Below are 24029 nucleotides of genomic sequence, written 5' to 3'. Positions count from 1 at the left end.
TCTTTAAGTGAGAAACACTTCTGGCTTCCTTCAGTTATTTTTCTTTTGAGACTCAATATTTTTCCCTGTTATTTAAAGAGAATTCTACCTTAAACAAGAACAGTCTTTCCCTGGATGGTTCAATATAGATAGAGGTAATTTATTTACTGTGATCTTTTAATTTTTGTCATCAGAAGTAGGAGTATAATGGAAAATATGAGAATGAATTAGATGTCTACTTTCCAGGAAACTCATTTGTGTGGGATTTAGGCAATGGGATATGAAATGCACTATATTGTCTTTTATTTTTTGGTGGCTTTAGGAACTTAGGCAAGACATGAAGGTGAATACATTAATCTTATTCAGATCCAAGAGATCAAATCTTCAGGCAGTGACTTAGATAGCCTTTTATAAAATAGGATTTAATGCATAGTCTGAAGTGTTAAAAGAGGGCTTACAGAATGCAGCAGAGAACATGTAGACTTGGAGAGTGAATTGCGGATCAAGGAACCACTCATTAAACATGTAAATTTGGATATGTTGTTTCTTTTTTCTGCACCTTCAATTTATTATCTTTAAAACAATATTCCTTTACTTTTATTTAGAAAATTAAGTTATATGCAGCAAATGACCCTCAGTTGGGTCATTAGTAGTTATTAGTTCAGAAATAAGAGTTTTAGTTGAGAAATCATAACATCAAATACTTGGGATGGTGTCTTGCACATAGTAGTTCCTTAGTAAATTGATATCATCATTAGCATCATAGGAATTATTGTTACTGCTAATAAGGATCAGAACTACACTGGATATTTTTATTTGATTTAATTTCTACAAAAAAAAACAATAAGCTTCTTCTTTTTCTTCTTCTTCTTCTTTTTTTTTTTTTTTAATTAGCTGCTTTTTACCAAGAAAATGCAGTTAGGAATGTGTTGGATCTTAAAGAAAATACTTACTCAAGCTAAGTATTTTTTGACTCTCCAGTCTTGCCACAAACCTTTTACTACCCCCAAAGCATGGCGATATCCTTCCAAGTGCAAGATACCTGTGTATATTAATAAAACATTCAACAGTTTCTTAAGATAGACATAATATTCCTCATGTCCCATTCATTTGCATTAGGCCAAGGTCTATGAAATTATATTTGAATACCTTCAAATTGGTAAAGCCCAAATATTTCTTTCATTTGGACTGTAGTATTCATGATGCTTCAGGGGCACTTGACTACTGAGCCACATCCCCAGCCCCATTTTATATTTTATTTAGAGACAGGGTCTCACTGAGTTGCTTAGGGCCTCTCTTTTGCTGAGGCTGGTTTTGAACTTGGAATCTTCCTGCCTCAGCCTCTGTCTGAACCCTCTGGGATTATAGGCATGTGCTTATAGATTCTTCTTAACACGTTTTTTTTTTTTTTTTTTTTCAGGACAGGAAGTAGAATTTATTCCCCAGTTTTCTATCAATCATTAGCACTTTTCAACTTAACACAAAATAAATATTCACAGATCCTAGGATCTGGCTAGAGGGGTGGCTCTTCGAAGGAAGGACTGTGACTCACATGTTCTTGGCATAGTGTTTGCATGAGTGATTTGCACACAGAAAACATTACTAGGTGTTTCTGTTTACATTCGATTTTTTTGAACTATGACCAAGAAAATCTTGTGAGATATTTATTCTAGCTCCCATTCTTTTTAGTTTTTAACTTACTGGTTATGAATTGTAGGTTACTTCAGTCTCCAAAAATATTTATCTTTAATCTTTGAAAGTAGCAAAAAAAATTCCAATATTTCTTGCCTTTGTCAGGCATTCTGTCTGTGTGTCTCTCTCTGGTCTCTTTCTCTCTGTCCCTCTTTGTCTCTAGCTTTCTCACACAAACACATCCTCTGTCTCCATTATCTCTTATTTCTATATGTTGCAGTGTACGAGGGCTTGTGTGTGGATTTGTGTGATATATACTGCCTAAGTTGGAGAGAAAATGTTGCTTTCTTTCCAAATCAAAGAGAAAAATGTGGAGAGTCTGGAACAACAACAAAAATAGCTGCTTTGACTCACAGTCTCACTGCTCTGAAATATAAATTCTATCCTGAAGGGAATTCTCTTTTCTGTCTAGAGTAGGCATCCCTCCATATATACACACATAGTGAAATATGTGCAAATTCTTAAGTCTTCATGAGAACATGAGAGATCATTAATCTTGTATTATCTCAGCAAAAATGGCACTGAGGAATTATTTATATTGTAGGCTCCAATTCAAGGCAATTCAAGTTCCAAAGGATTGAATTTCAACAAATGCCTAGGAAGACTATCTTTTTAAAGGATTCCACATTACTATGTTCATTTCAGAATAAATTTGTCAGTTTAAACCACAATGTACAGCATTGATTATCTTATTCAAAAAACGTGAAAAAACTATTTATTTCTGGTACTGCTTTATTTCTGATAATTATGTTTGATTTCCATGGGTTTTACAAATGTAGTGGTCTCTCTTAAAAGGAACAGGGGCTGGTGATGGAGACCAGGTTCAGATGTAAGAGAACTGATAACTCAAGTGCAATCATGGCTATCACAATTATCTTTGAGGATTTCTTAATGTTTGCATGAGATTTGTTTACATGTTATGGAATAATGTTGTGTATCTATGTTATCTCATTAGTTCTCCCTGATAGAGCATGAATGTGAGGAAAGCAGAGAAATATTAGACTCAGAGATTTAGTGACTTGGTCTAAGTCTGTCATTTCTACCTCTTATTGGCTTTAAGTCTCACATTTGATGATGATCCCTATACCAAATGTGCTTTCTGCTAAACCCAGGATAATGCCTGGATCAGAAATAAGGGCATCAGTGGGTGGCGGGGGGCAGACCCAAATGTGAAGTTCAGATTAAGGAGTTCTTGGCAGTTGCTTGGTATTCATTTGATAAGGAGTATATCATTACTGTGAGGATGCGCATATGAAAGGATCCCTTTGAGAGTCAACACATTATAGTACTTACTTCTTTTGTCCCCTGAACAAGAATGTAGAGAGAAATGAGCCAAGCTCAAATAAGCAGAGGCTATTTTTCTGACAATGAATTAGAACATGTTTAGACGTAGCTTTCAAGGTTAATTGAAAACTGTCAAGAAGCAAAATGTCCAGGGTTCTTGGCATTTGTCATTCCAAGTATGGGTGAGGTATAAGTGCCTTGCATTAAAAAAAAAAAAAAAATGGGCAACAGGAAGTTGACATCAAGTCTGAAGTCCTTGAATCTTTAGTAGGGGCTAGGGAAGTAGCAATTATCACTGTTAGAAGATTTGTGAAATGGTGTGCCTGGAAATTTATGCTGATTTAATTCTTGTTCAGACTTTCACAAAGTATGCTATTTTAATGACTATGCTTAGATGTATTACCAGGTATTAATTTTGGAGGAAAAAGTATAATTAGTATCTAGACTGTACCACACTCTATATTTTTTTAATTTACCATCCTGAAAAGGAAAAAAAAAAGTCACTCTGGTCATAGCACCTTATCATTTGGTGGTAAGATACCATGATTACTGGTAAAACATTAGACAAAACCAGGAAGGTTTATGAATTATAAACTTACTGACAAATCTAAAAATGGAACACACGTTCAGAGGTTTTAAAACATACTGAGATGTATCCCCCTACACCATATTGGTATATTCCCCTAAGAGAATAGGGAAATTTTTCAGTCTACTTTTCTATAAAATTAAAACTTCATAATCATCTTACCTCACTCAGAAGGTTGTAAAGTTATAAAAAGAAGCTAGAGCATTACATAACACATATCAGTAGCTTTTTTTTAGGTCATAGATACCTATGTTGATTTGGGATAATACTGTTACTATTCCCATAAGCTGTTGGTTTTCTAATTTGAATGTGCATCAGAATTACCTGGTGGGACAAATAAAATAGAGCTTGTGGGCCTCCCTCAGAGTGGGGGTAGGGTGGACCTAAGAGTCTACATGTCTAGCATATTCCTGGGTGATGTTGTTCCTCTGAAGGCCACATTAGAACTACTTGTTCAACAGATGACTGATTCACTTCTCCACTTGGAGTCCATGGGAGTGTGCCAGGAGGGTCTAAAAACAAACAAGAGTCATGATCCATTTTTCTAAGGTGTTACTAAAGTGTCTGAAAGCCAGTTTATAATAATAATAAAAAAATGAGGATATATTAGGGAATGAAATGGAGAAACCGCATGACATATTCTGAGAAAAACACAAACAACTCAGAGTTGTTCCAAATTTATAATTGTCTTCTTTTACCTGTGAAAGCTGTCACCTCATGAGTACCTAACTTACTGGAGTTATTCAAACATTTACAGCAAAACATTCTAAAATTAGGGGACCCATCAATACAAGTTCTATGCGTACTTTTCTGATCTCGAATCTCCAGGATTTAGCATCATGTACCACAAGAGCAGAGCTTCAAAAATCTATGTGTTTGAAGGAATGATTTTCTTTTGTTTGATCTGTCTGTGTCTTATAAGTAAAATAGGAACAATAGAATGAGTTCATTGGGCTGGGCGAGATTTTAGTCCAAGTTGGGACTGTCCTATTGATTCCTTTAGCAACAATGTTTGAAAATATTTACAAAATATAATAAATGCATTATGAGCTTAGTCTGTGCCACATGGCTATGTAATTACTAACTAATTACTCACATTAATTACAAATTAATTAGTAAAAAGATCAATTTGATGTGTATCATTGTCACAGTCTTTGTGTGGGGGACCTAGAGATCTTCTGATGGAAGCTTACAGTGTTTTTCATTAAGCAGCATGTGGGGTTCACAATTTAGGAAACAATGCTGTAGAGTTTATTCATTCCAGGCACAATGCCAACCTGGGGTCGGGGAACCAAATAAATGTGGAACAAGAAATTTCAACCTACCTTAGGTTGATTTGTATAAATTATGTACCTAAGGACACTTTTGCTTACCAAAATACAGCTAACCTACTTATTATTTATGCAATAGTGACTGTATTCTTTATTTCCATTAATGAAAACACATTCACACTATACACACCCTAATTAGAAGAGCACTACAGAAAAATTACAAAATATAGATTTAAGTGCGTACAGAAGAGAGGTTTAAGCTGTTATCTTTTACAATCTTCCAGACTCTTCTGGATGTTTCTCAGAGGCTTACTCTCCCATATGTCCTAAATTATACTTGACTGCTCTTTGGGTGTAGGTGCTAATTAGCTCCTTGACACTTCTTTGCACACTCTTAAAAGCCCAGCCTTCTCACCTTTGTGCCTTCTAAGGTGTCTCTTTGAGTTGCCTACAAAAAGAGGTGTGTTTCCCACCATGAGTATGTATTACTTTTGTAATTAGAAACTTGAAATAACATATAACTTTCAAAAGGGTGTAGTAAGCATGCTTCTCTTTCCCTGGCTCACAAATGACACATTTCTGTGAGCCAGAGTGCGAAGTAGATTCCCTGACCTCTCCTATGAGATTTTGAATTGGTTTCTATTAGGTAGGACCCCAAAATTAATATTTAAAAAATTTTTTAAACATTTATTTTTTAGTGGTAGATGGACACAATACCTTTATTTTATTTTATTTCTTATGTGGTGCTGAGGATTAAACCCAGGGCCTCGCAGGTGCTAGGCGAGCTCTCTACCGCTGAGCCACAACCCCAGCCCAATTTTTTGAATTTTTTAAAAAAAAAAAATTTGAGAGAGGTTCTCACTACATTGCTTAAGGCCCATCTAAGTTGCTGAGATGACCTTGAACTTGCAATGTCTCTGTCTCAATCTCCTGAGTCACTGGAATTACAGGCATGCACCACCATGTCCTGGTTCCAGGGATTTGTATTTTAAACACAGCTACTCAAAGGATTCCAATTGTGGCGGGGAATCACTCACCAAGCGCAGAGCTTTCCTCTAAGTGGACACATTGCTCTGCTTTCTGACATATTGATATACTAGTAGGTTTGAAGGTTTCAAAATATGCCTAGCAAGTGTCTACATACTTTAATTCATAAATAATGAATAGTTTGTCCCTTTTCTTCTATAGGAGCAATATAGCATATCAGTTGAGTGGAGGCCACTTATCTTTAGTCGGAACCAGCTTCTGATCCCACATGTGTTGGACCCTGAAAATTTTAGTATTTGTTGTTGTTATTATGAACAGTCAGTATTTTCTCTTATTTTCTTTTGGTGGTTTTCATTTTATGCATCCTATTTTTTAAAAAAATATTTTATTGTTTACTATTACAAACATTCCTAATGGTATTCTAACTGTGTCTTAAATAAATATTTGTTTCATCGGAATCTAGCACAAAAATGTTTGCTCATAACTTGAATTTTTTCTTTAGGACAGTTTCATACACAAACACATGTATGAAGTCATCTTTTGGTATCCACAGATAACTGGTTTTAGTACTTTCCATTCCTACCCAAATATGTGGATGCTCAAATCTTTAATACTGGATAGCTTGATATCTCTGCATCAACCCACACATTTGCTCCCATATATTTTAAATAATCTCTAAATTACTTATAGTAGTAATAAATGTAACCCATTTGTAAATAATTGTTATATTATTTAGTGAGTAATGAAAATAAGAAAGAAGGCAAATGCTCAGCACAGATGTAATTTTTAAATTTCATTTGAGCTTGGTTGAATACACAGGTACTGAGCCCCGTACTGTGGAACATTTGGCCCTCCTTATCCATGGGTTCCTCACCCATGAATTTTAGTGCCCACCAGGGATCCTGGAATCAATCTCTAGAAGATAAAGAAAGTGTGATGTGTGTGTGTGTGTTTGTGTGTGTGCGCACGTACCCCCATGTGCATGTGTTTTCCTTGTTGTACTATCTTTTGGGGTGTTTTTAATGTAATAATGTCACAAATATCCCTATGGAAAACATACCTTCAAATATATGACACATATTTATTGATTACCTGTTTCAGTCTTTTGTTAAAATTCAATTTTTAGGGTATAATTTTAAATAAGATAATATTATCAAGTGATAAAATACTTGGGTCAGGAAACAATGTAGTTCCTCTGTCTTTGGTGGTGATCACCAGTGTGTAATTAAAGGAAAAGATTCACATTTAACAGTCACACAATAGAGAGAAAAAGGAGGTTAAAGTGATGTGGCACTCTCTAGAAATCGAATGGATTTCCCCATAAGCTTTGTCTTTGGATGGGGGCCATTCATGATGTTTGTATCTAATGATCATTCTGATTCCTAATTATTTCCTGGGGAAATCTGGGAGAGCTACCGAAGGCAATTTCTTGTCCGGTACGAAATACTGTCTTGAAATTAATTCTCTGGGGAATATAAAAACAAGAAAAGCCCAGATTCCTCTGTTTTTAGACACATCCCAATGCTCCTTACTTCACACATTTACACTCAAACATGTACAAAATCTCTGCTGCCACATTTTTCTTTCTGCCTGGAGAACAGCTGTAAAGATATTAATTGTGCTTCTGTTATAAATGGATTGCCAAAAGGGACAGAACGGGTTGTGTATCTCATCATCGTGCCCTGTCTGGTATAAATAATGAGACAGGAACTTGGTAAATTGGAAATTTGTGATAAAAACGAGATGTGATATTATGAAGTCCCACCAGTTCCTTCTTCTGGATCCATCGATTTTTAAGGCACTCTGAAAAACTGCTAGATCAATGAATGTCTGTCACAAAAATGTTGGCTAAAAGGGCTATATTACTGGGGTCAACTACAAATTAGCCCAAAGGGTAAACACAAAGTAGTACAAATGTTAAAGAAAAAAAAAAAGGTTACAGATATTGTAAAATGTAGTTGGAAATGTGCAGCTTTTGAAAAAAATATATATAGTCTTCTTCTTCTTTTCTTTTTCTACCTAGCATTCTTAAATATACTAAGTAGGGAAAATTGAAAAGAATGGGCATAGATTGAATTAAGTCAGGTCTTTTTTTTGACATTACAATTATTCTTAATGCAAAATTAGTTTTTTAAAATGTTTTTTTCAAATTCTCTCGTGTATGTGTTCAACTTGCTAATTTTTCTTTCCCTTTTCATAGGCACCTAGAAAATTTCCTACAAGTTAAGTATCACTTATTCTAAATGATTGGGACCAAATCACTCTGGTCATGTTTTGGAGGGATTTCAAAGTATTTTCATATACATAATGAGATATTTTGGGAATGGAATTCAATTGTCAAACAAAATTCACTTTTGCTTCTTGTATACCTTATGCACATAGGCTAAAGACAGTTCTATACAGTATTTTTCAAGCACCAACATTTTGTCTGCAACACATCACATTGATGGCATGTGTGAAAATATTTATTTGTGTAATTATGTCTGCACTGAAAAAGGTTTGGATTTTGGAGCATTGTTGATTTCAGATTTTCAGATTAGGTTTGCTCAACCTGTATAATTTTTAAAACCTAAAAAAGGATTGTTATTTCCAAATGTGTGGTCTAATCACATTGGTGCATTTTGAGTAAAGCTTCAAATAGAACCTAATTTTTAAAAAGTCTTGTTTCACTAGGATTAGATTTTAGGGTTGCATTTAAAAAATCAAATGCCCTTACATGGGCATATATACTTTTCAGTTAAAAAATCAATATTCTGAAATCAGAGATGGACTTTGAAGTTGGGCTGTGCATGTTACTTTATCAGGAGACATTTTGGACACACTTCTAAACTGTTCTTCACCTTTTCTTGATCGCATGTGTCAAAGTCTATCATCTTTGTACACTGGTCATTCATTAAGCATGCCTAGGTTAAAGCCCATATAGTGTGATGCTCCTTCTGAGCTTCTTTGCTTGTAGGCTGTGAGTTCCCCGAGGAACAAGACTCATATTCATCTTTGATACTCTAAGACCAATAACAGTCAGATTTCATAAAACAACCAGTGCATATAGATTGAGAACTGAGTGGGGAAGAGAGACTAAGGAGAAAGGGAGATACAAATAAGGAGGAATGGAATGTTAATTCAATTTTACTGTTTACATGTTTTTACACTATTTAAATGTGTGGTTCATTCAACCTTCAGAGCTAGAAGTGTAATCAACAAGTCCATTTCTCTCTCCCATTTCACCTTCTCTTCCCTCCTCTCTTCAAATTCTCAAAAACCCTCAAGATGTTGGCAGGATGTCAATCATTTTTTTGTAAACCCATTCCTTAGCCTGTCACGTATTCTTTTATTCTTTCCAGAATTTTAATTAGGGCACATAGAGTTTTCAAAACATTCTTTTTTCCCAAGTATCTCCAGGCATTCATACCAAAGTCTTAGTATATTTTTCTAGTATGGTTATTTACCTGTTACAATCTTCTTGTTTAATATAGTGAAATTTAACTTTTTCACATATATCTGTAAAAGTTCCTGTTTTCTCATACATCTTTTAAGATGACCTAGTGGAAAGAAAACAAAATCTTACCTGGCTATTTCTATGGCCAGAAAAGAACAGATACCAGCAGAAGAGCAAAGAACAGGTATATAAGCTTTGATTAAAATAAAATGATTCACTTACAATTTAACTGGGTTAAAATTGTATCTATCCATCTTGCCCTTCAATAGATGAATGGAAAAAGAATGTGGCATCTATACACAATGGAGTACTATGCAGCAATAAAAAATGACAAAATCATAGAATTTGCAGGGAAATGGATGGCACTAGAGCAGATTATGCTTAGTGAAGCTAGCCAATCCCTAAAAAACAAATACCAAATGTCTTCTTTGATATAATGAGAGCAACTATGAACAGAGCAGGGAGGAAGAGCAGGAAGAAAAGATTAACATTAAACAGAGACATGAGATGGGAGGGAAAGGGAGAGAAAAGGGAAATTGCATGGAAATGAAGGGAGACCCTCATTGCTATACAAAATTGCATATAAGAGGTTGTGAGGGGAATGGGAAAATAAACAAGGAGAGAAATGAATTACAGTAGATGGGGTAGAGAGAGAAGATGGGAGGGGAGGGGAGGGGGGATAGTAGGGGATAGAAAAGGTAGCAGAATACAACAATTACTAATAGGGCATTATGTAAAATTGTGGATGTGTAACCGACGTGATTCTGCAATCTGCATTTGGGGTAAAATTGGTGGTTCATAACCCATTTCAATCTAATGTATGAAATATGATATGTCAAAAGCTTTGTAATGTTGTGAACAACCAATAAAAAAATGTTAAAAAATTGTATCTATCCATCTAAATGGTTATATACCTTAATATAATATAGTTGAGCCTGATTTCCTGTCTGAAAATGAAAACAACAGGATCTGTTTAATACATGTTTAGTGGTATAAAAATGTGTAAAGAAAGAGTAAGGAATCCATGCAGCTTGTAGCTTCTATTGTATACCTCCAGTTTTTTTTTTTTTTAATTTAATTATTTGAGTAGTAATATTGGGTTTGAATCACATGTAACTAGATTTCAATGCCAGCTTCCCAGATTTTCACCTAGGCACTGGTAATAAGAGATGCTGATACTCTCTCTTAGTCTCCTGGGGCTTCTATACTGAATTGCCAAAGACTGGCTCACTTAAGCAAAGTACATTTATTTTTTATGTTTCTGAAGGATGGAAAGTCCAATGTCAAAGTGCCATCAGGTCCACTGTTTGCTGGGAGCTGGCTTGGTTGTCTTCTTTTTTCCTCACATGACAGGGAGAAGAGAAAAGTGAGGAAGTATCTTTTCTGATAAGGAGTTCACCATAAGGTGTAGTTTCCTCACAAAGGGCTTTACCTTCTTTATGCTTTTCCATTGGGTATTAGTGTTTGGAGATCAAAATATGCAATCCATGAAGCAGTTTGTAATCTTCCTGCTACTGGGATTAAAGAGATTCCTTATGAATGTCTGGGCAGCATCTAACAAGAAGTGATTCAGATTCATGGAAGGTAACCCTCAGTTTAAGAGAACTTCCTCAGTCTCATACTAGCGCGGCAGCAGAAGTTCTTATCCAGAGGATTTTCCCATACAATTTTCACAACAGGAAAGAAGGTCCAACCACCACCTCACTACCACCCATGTCACCACTGGTTATTGCCACTGTCCTTTACTATCAAATGATCTTGTTGATGCATGTTCTTGGGGAGCATCCCAGTTCAATTTCCTGCCAAGCCCATGTTGACCCTATGTGTCGGTTTGCTTTGTGACTACTTCATTCACTGCAGGGTAAACTTGTCCTTGATGCTCAATATACAAACCTGGGTATTTCCTCATTACCCTTGGTTATAATCAGCTTTTTTGGTTGCTGTGATCAAAAGACTTGACAAGAGCTATGTGCAGGAGGAAAACTTTATATGGGCTCATGGTTTCAGAGGTTAAGTCCATGTTCAACTGACTCCATAGCTCTGAGCCCAGGTTGAGGCAAAACATCATGGCAGAAGCACATGGCAAAAGAAAGCAACTCAGGACTCAATGACCAGGAATCAGAGAGAGAGGGGCGGGGGAGAGAACTATACTCACCAGGGACAAGTTAAGTACCCCATAAGCACACCCACTGTGACCTACTTCCTTCTACCATACCCTACATACCTATAGCTACCACCCAGTTAATCCATATCAATTAATTTATCCACTAATCAGATTACAGTTCTCAAAATCTAATCATTTCACCTCTGAATATTTTTGTATTGTCTCTTACATACACTTTTGTGGGACACCTCATATCTAAGCCATAACACTCTTCTCCGACATGACTACAAACATGTTGATGCAGAATCTTGAAGCCTGGTAACCCATGGCAATGCCTGTCACCTCCTTTGACATTCTTCCAAGTCTTAGGAGTGTGTTTAATTTCTACCTTTTAAGTCCCTCTCAATAAAATCAGCATCATTTCTTCTACAGGAAGTTCCCATGAGCTTGAGGAAGGGTTTGCTATCATACTAGCTTGTGTTTAAACGAAAAATGAACACAACTGGGACTGTGTTCAAGAAAAAAAATAAAAAAAGATGAGGTCAAGACTACCTTCCTCAGGGTATATAAAATGCTTATTTTCAAGTATCTAAAATGAAAATAGGGGGCTGGGATTATAGCTCAGTGGAAGAGTGCTTGCCTAGCATGTGTGAGGCACTGGGTTCAATACTCAGCACCACCACATATAAATAAATAAAATAAAGTTCCATTGACAACAAAAAAATATTAAAAATAAAATGAAAGTAAGACAAAACAAAAGGAGCCACACATACTTCTAAACATCAGTACATTAACCTGCTACATTGATTTCTGAGTAAGCCTTCCAAAAGACAATAACCAATCCATCCACTTTTTATGCACATATTTATTGAACAATTATACTTATGCAAGCTACTTTCTGAGATGCAGAGGAAAAATAAAAATATGAGGTCATTCTCTCCACTTGAGGGATTAAAATTCAGAAACGAGTTAATGTCTGTGCCATGGTTATGAGGGATGGCTATGGAGAGTCTTTGTCTGGTTTCACTATAGGCTTTATCCCTTTCTATGTGAATCAAGATCATCCCACCAGATTCTTGTCACAAAAAATTAATGAATAAATGTTTTATGCCAGACATTATTCTGAGCACTTGTACAACTAGGACAGTACAGAGTCATGATAATGATGTGGATGAGGTAACAAGGCCACTTTGTAGGGGAACAGTTTAATCCAGAGGGGGGAGATGCAAGACGGAAAAGTCAAGAGAATAAGAGAGAAATTGTTCTTAAGAAGCTTTTTAGTCTAAAAAGGGAAACCCTGTATTCACTGTAATTTATATGTAAAAGTGAAAGGGACCCCCCAGAGACAGTCAAATAAAGCATTTTGATAGTTCAGAAGAGGGAAGGATTCAGCTTAGGAATCAACTTGAATATGTGTCAGACTGAGTTGGGGAAAATGTTGGGGAATCATAGGAATGGACTTAACCTGGGCGAGTCTGTGGGTAAAGAAAAGAGTTGAGAAAATTTGAGTTGTGGGTCATTTTTGTAAAATAACTGTTTGAAATTATTTTTTTTTAAATTTTTCATTTCCCTAAAATAAGTTTCAAATAGATTAACCTGAAGCATGGGGGTTCTTCCCAGTTTGTAATCACACCTGTGAACATTACCCAGGATCATCCTTTCTCTTTAATGTAATACTCTTGTCCCGTTTACTGTACCAATGTCTCCTTACATCTCTAATCTTGTTTTTGCTGTTTGTCTGCCTCTCCTGGGTTCTTCAGTATTTCTATTTCACCTACAGCATTTTAAAACGTCATTCAATAGTTGCCCGTTTAATTTTCTGTCTTCCTACAAGTCTGCCTTTCCAGAAAACAAGAATCTTCTAGCTAGTTTCCCTGGTGTCAAAAAGAAGGCATGATATGTAGCAGGGTCTTCATAAAAAGATTCGGAAATATTGAAGGTTCCAAGTAGGAGAGAGGCCCAATTTACCTCCATTTTAGCTATATCATGGATGTCAACAGCTATAAGGTCATATATGTTGTGTACACTAGTAAACTCTAGTATTTTTTTTTTAATCTCTTTGGAAATGTAGATCTTGTAATGACTGCCAAATCAAATCTATTTCATTTAGTCTTTCATTTCTCAATAGCTCCATTGACTCAGTGACCTTTCCTTTAGCCATGTTTGAAATGGGATAGAGTTTTGTCTTTTCCTTTAGAAAAGGATACCAACTGCATCTGCTTTCATAATGTCTAAAAGTCCTGGCTTTTAATTGGAAAAGAAGCTTATTCTAAAATAGCTAAAAGTAATCAATCATTATAGTGGATATATTCTTATGCTCATGCACCTTGGCCTTAAATCCATACTTTATCAAACATAAATAAAGAAGCCTGCTCTAGAGAGCCCTGGAGTGTGACTCCACCATTGTCCCTCACCCAGGGAAGATTGATTGTCTGTTATCTTTACAGAGCCTCACAATAAGAACATGAAGCAAATAGTACTATTCTCATATTTTTGGTTTAGGAAACTGAGTCATTTATTTAAGAAAATGCTTAGTAAGGGTGTCAAGTCATGAATGTAGAATATGAGCTCAGTCTATTAATAAGGTGACATTACAGAAACTCCCAACATTATCTTTGTAGAATGTGTGTGTGTGTGTATGTGTTTCTTCTAAACTATATTTTGCTACCTTCTTGAAAATAAATGCCACAAAGGTTTGCAGATTTCTATAAGAAAGAGATACCAGGTGAATGGATTGCCTACAGAAACTCTGACTTTCCTGCACATTCTTGTGTATTTTACATTTAACTCAATACCTGGCACACTGTCCATGGTATGCATATAGCCATTCTGGGAGTGTGAGTGAAGGAATGAGTTCATGAAAATTCAGTGAGTGAAATTACCACCTATTTCAGGCCTTACACATTACAGAAGTCACCTACAATGCCACTGGTAGCATAATTTTGCAAGTTCAGGATTGATAAAGCTGCCAGTCTAAAGCAGAGATGATGCCAGTTTAGTTCTCAAGTATTTATAGGATTTCATTCCATGGATAACAGATGCACAAGATAGCTGGGAGCAGGTAGCCTAGGCAAAGAAAATACCTTTTTTTTTTTCGCCCCTTGGAGTGTTAGAAGAGGGTCCTCTCAATTCTGAAAGGGTTTATTTATGCACACAGAACTGTAAAACAGGAAGCTTATTAGTTTTCACAACCAGGCCTCCAATCGTCCTCATTATCTGTTTGCAGGCCACCATCCTATCATTGTTTTTGAGGGATGCAGAAGGTACTTTTCTCCTGTGCATAGTAAACATGGGTGATATTTTACAGTCACACATTTTCATACAATATTTTCCATTTCTCTCACCCAATGCACAATACAGATGTTTACTGGGATGATGCATGGGTGGATAGAAGACATCTGTGTGCTCAACTGCATTTTCTGAAGTATTCTAATTGTTTCTGAAAGTTTTAGGCTCATTCTGAAAACACAATGTTAAGTGTGCATGGGTGTTTCATTAAGTTACACAACTGTTTAGATCTCTAAAAGCTCCAGAAGAAAATACCGAAACTGAATTTTATTTCCCCAGTTTATGTCCCAAATCATGCAGCCAGAAAAATGACAGGATGCATTTCGGTGTTGTCCCTCCACAGTTAAGAATCTGTCCCTGTTCCCATAATAAATTCAATTTGGAGCATGTGGAATTTGGCAGCAAGGTTTCACTACCAGCTGAGAGTTGGCTTGGGAAGAGAACACCCAGTGAGCCACGGTTAGGTCTTTGCAAAAACCAAAGATAAAAGGGGGAACTGATGATTGAGGATCCCATTGTGTGGTATATGTCTTAAAAGAAAGGGTTTTGAAGTGAAACGATGAGTCCACACTACTTCGGCTTCTTATTCTGTCGGCTATTATTAACAGCAAGATTGATCACCAACAAAACAGAAGGGTCTATTCTACTATCATTTTGTATCTTTAAGCAACAGTAATTCATACTAGAAGTTCCTGGAAGGAAGCAGAAGTCCTGTCCTCTGGCTTGCAGTTCTATGGTCCGATGGTGTGGCTCACTATTTCCCCCACAAATTGACTGGGGAAGAAATCTTCATGTGTAGGGTTAAATTTTTAAAAGGTCCTAATTTTTACTGATCCATGTATAATCCTCATCATTCAGTAAAGACCCCCTAAGGCGTCCCTTGGAGGTTTAGATATTTGGCATGTGTCTTCTATAATTAGGAAGCAAAACTGAAAAATACTGGTAGGATTTAGGCCATGTTTCCCACTGGGAAAATTTGTTTGATGCCCTATCTGAAGAAATGAAAGTTGAAGACTCCGGTTTTAGCTAGAGAGAGGGAAGGGAAAATGCATGGGTTGCCTGCATCTATTTCTCAGATTTTTCCTTAATCACAGGATTGTGCTGTATTGGAACTGGAGAAATAAGAAACAAACCGACAAAAAGCCTACAGAAATATATGCCAGTCATGTAAGAAAATATCCCAAAGCATTGTTTGTAAAACTAAAAAGTAATGAATTTGGTACAACAAATTGGAAACATCCAGTTTCAGCTTCTAGTAAGTGTTAATTTAAATGTCAACAAGTTATACAGGTCATGTGAAATTATTGTTCAGCTATACAACAGCAACGAAAAACAGGTTGTCATGGCAATACCTATGCCCCAGTACCTATTGTATTGCACTGTAGTACTTGAAGGAATTAATAAGGGGGATGAGAAAAGTTGAGGTGAAGATTGAGTTTTATTAAAATAATGAGAACAGTTGCATCATGGCCAAGACCTGGTATAGGCATTTGAGATGCTCGAATGTTTAGGTAAAGCATTTTCAGGTGATAATATCAGGCATTCTGCCCATAGATTATACACACTGAACTTGGAACCAGGTGAGCTAGAAGTTCAAATCCAAGGTTTGAAGTTAACAAGTGGAGGCTGAGATTGCAGGCCTTTCTGAATTTCAGCTATCTCCAAGGTTGAGCTTCTTTATTTCCCCACCTGCTCTTAGAATGCTTATTCTCTAAAAATGTATTGCAAGGGACTCCTTGCAAATGGGGTTTGTGTTCTTTTCATCATAATCGTTTTAGCTTTTCCAGTGTGCACATTTTCACGCTGCACCAAACTTTTGTTTTCCTGCTTGGGGTGTCAGCTCTAGCATTTTTCTTTCTGAATAATGTGCACAATCGGTGTGCTGACTGGCTCATAAAAAAAAGTATAGCCTAGCTAACAGAGTTGCACTACCCAAACCCCAACATCTTATTTTCCCGAAGGCCTTTCATCTTAGTTTGTCAGCAAACTGGAACCTCTAATCTGAAGAATAACATCTTTGATGGTTAATTTTGCTTGCAGTGTTTGCTGTCATGATTGGAGGAAAGTATGAGTCTTACAGTTAATGTGAGGAAACTTTCATGTGTGGCAAGAGGCAAATGATATTGTAGATCCTCTGTTGTTAATTAACATCCAAGCAGCATATTGGCAGATTCCACTTAAGCAAGAACTGAAATCCAGAAAAAAAAATGGGTTTGTTTAAAGGAGAATTCACCTTGGAATTGACGTATTCGCACTTGACTTGATACTAGCCGACTGCATTGTGGTGACAGGGATCATTTTTGTTGACAACAGCTGGAAATACAACAGCTATATTATTATAATTAGGATCAGCATCAAGTTGGATTATAATAGGGGCTTTCTCGGAGAAATGGCACAGTGTCAAATTTATAGTCACTAGCTAAATGAGTCTCTTGTATCCTCGACAAAGGGACAAAAACAGTTCCAAATGAAAACACAAACAAAGAATCCTGGTGGTTATATTTCCTGGGTATGGCTCAGGGTCCTATTTATCACACACCAACAGTTGCTGCTCTGAAGAAACATTATCCTTCAAGGTATACACTTTTCAATTTACCTCCGTGGTCTGCATTCTGCATGCATTTCCATGGAGGAGCCTACATTGCAGCTAGAAATGTTTTCTGCTGCAAGATTAACCTCAAAGCATCCATTTCCCCCTTATGGGTAATCACTTGACAAATGCATCCACAAAACCACCACACACATCTATTGCAGTGTACAGGAGCATCAACCGTCTTGGGTCACAGTTAGGAGGAGTATCATCCTTGACAGGAAGGAGTGCTGCCTTTTCATTTCCAGAGAGAGAGAGAGAGAGAGAGAGAGAGAGAGAGAGAGAGAGACCCACAGTGACCTATATTCTCCAGACACAACCTACCTGCCTAAAGTTACCACCCATATAATCCATATTGATGGATTAATCCACCCATTAGGTTACACCTCTCAAACTCTATTCATTTCACCTGTGAAAATTCTTACATTCTCTCATGCATGAGCATTTGGGTAATACCTCATATTTAAACCATACATTGCTGTTGTGGTACCCAGCCCTATAGATCATCTTGGCAACTGTGTGAGATTTGGGTGGATGGGAGAGATGACATTCTTCTGAATGCCATCCATCCAAATAACATTAAACAACTTTGTACTGAGGGTACAGTGTGCCTGATGCATACTTTGTTAAACACTTTTAATTCTTCAGCCGGGACTAATTTTTATTTGAAAGAAGAAAATGATGTGAGATAGGTTGTATAGAAGAATGTAAGGCTGTGTGTCTAGCTCTGGTTGGGCAATTTTACTAAGGAAATCACTTTCTTAGAAAGTACTTTTCATTGACATATAATATTTGTACATATTTATATGGTGGATTGTAAGATTGTGACTTTTGATTCATGTTTCTCTTTGGAAAGAATCAACTCAGGATGATTAACATATCTATCACCTTATGTTTTTTATCATTATTAATGATAATAATGCATTATTATAATTACCCTGCTGTACTACAGAGCACCAAAACTTATTTCTTGTATCTAACCTTCTTATTGTTATGGTTACAAGGTTCCTTTTCGTATGCTTTCCTCTCAAATTTATGGAAATATATTACTATTATGCAAAATGACAATTATACATTAAAACATCTACCACCACTTAGAATTTAAAAGACCAGTTTATTATTCAGTTTTACATATATTTGCATATAATGTATTTATCAAAAGAATGACAGTGAGCTCTTAATAACATCATATCAATAATTCTTTACCTAAATAATTGCATCTAATTATCTCAAAAAGTCTATGATGTGACAAAACTATCATCTTCCTTTTCACAGATTAGGGAACCAAGGATTAGAAAGTTTTGCTATTTGTTCAAGTACAAAGAATTAGTAAAATTTGGAGATGGAGTTTGAAACAAATATTCAAGATAGTTTGACTCCAAATTTACTCTCAGCCACTCCCATAAACTCATATAACCACATTTGATCCTCACAAAAAAGTTCGAGGTTTGCAGAATAATAATGAGCATCTTTGCATATGAAAAAAACTAAATTACAGAGCATTTAAATGATAGAAACCTGGCCCTTTTCTCCTGAGCCAGTGATGTAATGGGATGCCTCTCATGATAAGATATGATCACATTACAATAAGCAAAGAAATGGAAATGATTAAATGATTATCATTAGCCTTGCGATAGTAAACTCCCTAGAAAGTATTCTCATCTTCCATTTAACCAGAAAAGATCTTCATGTCTTTTCTGCATTGTGAATGATTTAAAAACACTTCATTTTACAAACAAGTCTGAATAAAAGAATTTTTTTCCAAAGTATTCATGCTAGAAATTAATGTCTCTAGGGCAAAGAGGTGAAAACAAAATTTAAAGTTGGATGCCTACTACATGTGTGTTGAATGGTGACTTTACAGTGGAATTGCCTGAGAGGATTTTAAAAATACTCTCCTAGTGTCTCCATCTTATTGTGAAAAAGGGCCCTAGGGATCTATTTTCCAAAGCCAGAGTCTCATCCAGAGGCAAAGTTGTTGCTCATAGGCTTAGCATGTGATAATTTTTGTACTACACTAACATATATTATTTTGTATACTTCTCATAATAACACAAATATATATTGTAGAATTTATTCTGAGACTGCCTCAAGTAAAAAGATAAATATTAGTGTTTCAGAACAAGTTTGAGCCATTTTTTTTATATAAAACTCTTAACTCTATACTGTTCTGCCAAAACACACCTGTCTGCAGATTTATACCATGGTGATATCCTTCAGAAAATATTTGGATTATTTACTTATTTATTTGTCAAAGAAGATACTTCCTCATTTAACAGTCATCACTAAAAAGCAATTTGGGTCATGATAGAAATTTTTGACCGTTCATTTCTCTTTTCAGGGCTTAGGCAATGACTAGAACTGAATTCCTAGACTCATTAACCTCATATTAAGTATTAAACTTATTTTATTAATGGAAGAATGAAATATCTTCTTTAAGAAATCAAAGTACCACATCCCACCAACTTGGGAAGTTAAGGTCGGAGAATCACAAGTTAGATGTCAGCTTCAACAACTTAGCAAGACAGTGTCTCAAAATAAATTAAAAAGCGCTGGGATGTAGCTTAGTGACAGATTTCTTGTCTAGCATGTATGAAGTCCTGGGTACAATTTCCAGTACTGCCATAAAAAAAATTAAATTGAACACATTAGACAGCAAAGAAAAATGAACTCACCCCAGGGTCTTCTGCACAGAAGAGTTTCCCCTTTCTCATGAATCTTTTTCTCGCTATTTGTTCTTTTTCTTTAATATTTTTAAATTAATTTTAGACCTATAGAAAAGTTGCAAAAATAGTTGCTGTATACCCCTTCTTAGTCTAGTTGTTGGTGCTATAACAGAATACCTGGGACTGGGTAAGCTTATGAAGGACAGAAATTTATTTTATCATACTTCTACCCATTGGCACCTCCTGAATTTTGGGTGCAACACATTCAAACCCAGGCACCTCTCACTTTACGTTCAGTGTAACATATTAGTACAAGGATCAAATCATAGGAATTAGCACAGATATCTGTTGTTATCATAATTTCCCTGGGTTAATGTTTGACCACTGCTTAAAGTAGACTTCTTCTGTAAAATTGTAATTAGTTGTTCTCCTAGTTTAAAAAAAATAAACTGGCGGCAGGGATTATACCTAGGGGTGCTTTACCACTGAGTATATCACCAGACCTTCTTTCTTTTTATTCTTATTTACTTAGTCATGGTAATGGGAATTGAATTCATGGGTTCTTTATGACTGAGCTATGTCCCCATCCCTTTTTATTTTTTATTTTGAGATAGGGTCTCACTAAGTTGCTGAAGCCGGCCTCAAACTTTCGATCCTCCTGCCTCAGTCTTCCAAATTGTGAGGATCACAGGTGCCTCCCAGCAGTGCTCCTAATATTCTCTGATTTCCAATTAAATATTGGAGCACTAACAGCAGCGGTGACCCCCAACACAGGACTGATCTTTACCTGAAATATCTTCTCTACTTCATAATGGTGAAGCCGGTGCTCTCCATTCTGACATTCAAATATTCCCTTAGCTCAAATCTTAACCCTTAACTTTGATAACTGATTGTTCCTATTATCACTTGTTCCTTGTTATCTTTCTTCACCTGGAAGGTTTTGCCTCCAATTGTTCCACAACCAGTGTAATTTTCAAATAACCGCAAATATTGTACTTTTAAATGTTCAGTTCACTAGCAAGATCGATGAGTCTTGATTTAAACACATGTGTGTTCATGTGTGTGTGCACACATGTGTGGTGTGGATATATATTATTCCCAGTGTAAGGTGGAGCATGCTGCACAAGAGGTATTCAATGCATTTTTTTATTGTGTTAACTGCAGATTTTTTAGAATCTCAAAATCATCATTCCAAGTAGAAATTTCAATTTTATAGGATAAATGAATTCTCAACAAATATTATTGTTACATTACCTTGAAGAGTGAATGCAATTCAAACATTTCAAAAAGATTTAGATTGGCAAGATATTGCAAGACCTTACCCCTTTTCAGACATCACTGAGGTATTCTGCTCATATACATACTGTATCTCCTTCAGGATTAAAACACTTCCCCAGGTGCATGGGAGTTTGGAATATTCACAGCCCTAGCTGACGATCAGATCCTTACAACCACTTCACTGTTGTCCTCTTCCAAAATGACAGCCTGGATCATGCCAGCTCTGCATGCTCAGGGGGCAGCTCATACCTCAGGGCTCCTCAGTGCTACAGCTTGAAGGCTGGATCTTATCTCCTTGATGGACAGCCCCATTCTAGAGCCAACATGGAGTCCACTGAGACCTGTGTTGTCATTGCCTCACAACCCTTGTGCTCTTGCCCAGTCTCCATATAGATAGATGCAGAGCACCCTCCAGTAAAAATTCTACAAGAAACCTGAGCATCAGTTTTCCAAGAAACTGCTCTGTGACATCTACCATTCTTTAAATCATCAGATACCTTATTCACTCACACTTTTGTTCAGTTACTAAATATGTATTCAGTAATTATTGTGTGTGTGTGTGACACAAGTGAGGAAGGCTTTGGCCCTGTGCATATAGGCTATGATTCCTGTTATCAATCCAGATTTCTCCAAGTTATCCCAAGGTTCAGAAATTCCCCAAATGGTCCAGGGTTGCTACTTTGCCTTTACTGTGCTTGACACATTGTTGGGAGCTCCTTCCCTACCATTCTCCTGGTTAAAGTTGACATGCCTTTAATAATTTAACTTAAATGCATTCTCTCTCAGCAACCTGTCTTTGACCACCCTGTCTATGCTGGACCAAGTGAGGTTTCCCTCCTTGACACTATGACATTCAGCTCGATTTCTCCTTAAATTCATCTGTTTCCTTCTTTTCCTTCCCACCACCAAACTGTAAGCTTCCTGAGTATAGAGGTTTTCTTAAAATATACACTCCAGTTCATGCAAGACATGTGTTGAATTGTTGAAGATTAATCTGGAAAAGAAAAAGATTTTGATTCTATTATCCATAGGCCTAATTATCTAAGCATGCTGATTAATTGGTAGTTCCGATCTAATTTTATAGTCTGAGGAATTAAATACGATAGGATAAAATATTCCTTTAATATTTTTGTACAGCTTTTTCAGCAGCCAATTTTTCCAGGTACGTTCAGTTGTGTTTTTGCAAAACCTAAATGCTACATGGCTATATTATATTATTAACCTTATGTTTCAAATTCCTTTGATATGATTCCTTTGCATATTCTCCAAGCCAACTTGAATCTAATAGGTAGTTTTAAAATGAAAACTACAAAGAAATCTGAAATAATACAGATACTGAAAGGGCCCTCTTTATGTAGTACTGCAGCCTAGCAGTACCATTTCTTTTAAAAGACTTGGATGTTGTTGAAGTTAGGACACAGCAGTTTATCTCCATTTTTTTTAAAGAGATTTCTTTCTTCTTTATTCCCAACATGGATTTCTGTATGATATGCTTGGCAAAATTTAGGCCTTGGTGAAGAATTAAAGTGCTAATTATTACTTTTTTCTTCTCCTTTTTATTAGGTACGTCTGTCACTAATGTAACAGCTACGGATGCTGATGACCCAGTTTATGGAAACAGTGCAAAGCTGGTTTATAGTATCTTGGAAGGGCAGCCTTATTTCTCCATTGAGCCTGAAACAGGTTTGTGGCCTACATTTTTAATTCTATTTACCATGTTTGTGCTTCAGGGAAACATTTTTTCCTTGGGGATTGGATTATGAAATGTTCTGGCTAAGTATTTCATCACCTATATTCATACTATTTGGATGTGCACTGTGAGGACCAGAGTATACTTTACAACCATTTTGATACTGATAAAAACAAATGGCAGAGCCTATGCAGACTATCACCTGTTTCTAAGATGTTCTGATAATGATTTTTCTTGCTGGAATAAGAGGGTAAATATAAATTTGGTCATTCATAGGCTGTATTGTGCTTGCTAAGTAAATTCCTAAGTTTTAATTCACAAATCTATAAAATGGGCATGGAGCCTACCTCCTAGTGTTAGAATGAATATCAGATAAAGCAATAAATATACAACATGCTGCATATGGTATATGGAAATCATTCAGTGCATGTTAGATAGTATTACATTTGCCTTAGAGTCCTCATTGGTAAAACAGAATACCGATGTCTATCCTTTAGAGTTCTTATGAAGATATTTTCTGTTCAGTATTAAACCCAGCCAGTACTCTGAGAACTGGTGGTACAACTTTTAAAAATCATGAATTAAATTATTCTAAAAACAATCAAATGCAAATAAAAGTAAAAACAACAATTCTCATTTAAAAAACTGTTTTGGAAAATAACATCATAAAAACAGTAGATTTTGTACTCAAAGAGGTATTTTTCTAATTGCTTTAATTTAATAATATATCAAGAGAATAACTTTTAAATCCTGTGGGATATTTTTGTATCACATTTTAAAATTATTAAGTACAACATTATTCTTAAAAGTTCTTTTAAAAATAAGTATTAAAACAGCATCTTTTTGTGTTTTTCTTCTGTATCTGGTGGTTTTGCCAGCAAATTTCCAAATAGAAAAAAAATTAATATACCATATGTGTATACACACCTGCACATATATTATTTATTTATTTTTAGCATTATTGAGATAAATTTCCATGACTTGCTATTAAGGCAATTTTTAATTAAATTAAAAATTCAAAGTTTCTGTGTGCTTCTTATTTTCTTAAGTCAAGGAGTAAAATCCTCATGCATTTAAAAGTAAAACAAAAAAAAGTACATTTATTCATAAGTAGGTCATGGCTTAAAATTGAACTTAGATTTGGAAGCAGGAAGGCACTCTTGTAAAGTGCATTAATT

The 24029-nt window shown here is 35.9% G+C and overlaps 1 protein-coding gene across 1 annotated transcript in view; it reads left to right on the top strand.

Annotated features, from left to right (window-relative positions):
- The window catches only part of CDH8 (cadherin 8), a gene marked incomplete at its 3' end in the record, with an annotated part of 348742 nt that overhangs the window by 143784 nt on the left and 180929 nt on the right, over positions 1-24029 (top strand). Inside the window, exon 4 of the mRNA XM_081274667.1 lies at positions 22725-22844. Coding sequence (XP_081130793.1) covers positions 22725-22844 — 120 coding nt within the window. The remainder of the gene's footprint in view (positions 1-22724; positions 22845-24029) is intronic.

Source organism: Spermophilus citellus (assembly GCF_964194105.1).
Source record: "Spermophilus citellus genome assembly, chromosome: 18".
Classification (NCBI taxonomy): Eukaryota; Metazoa; Chordata; class Mammalia; order Rodentia; family Sciuridae; genus Spermophilus; species Spermophilus citellus.
Note: the sequence above shows the minus strand (reverse complement) of the source record. Positions and strands in the feature narration are given on the sequence as shown.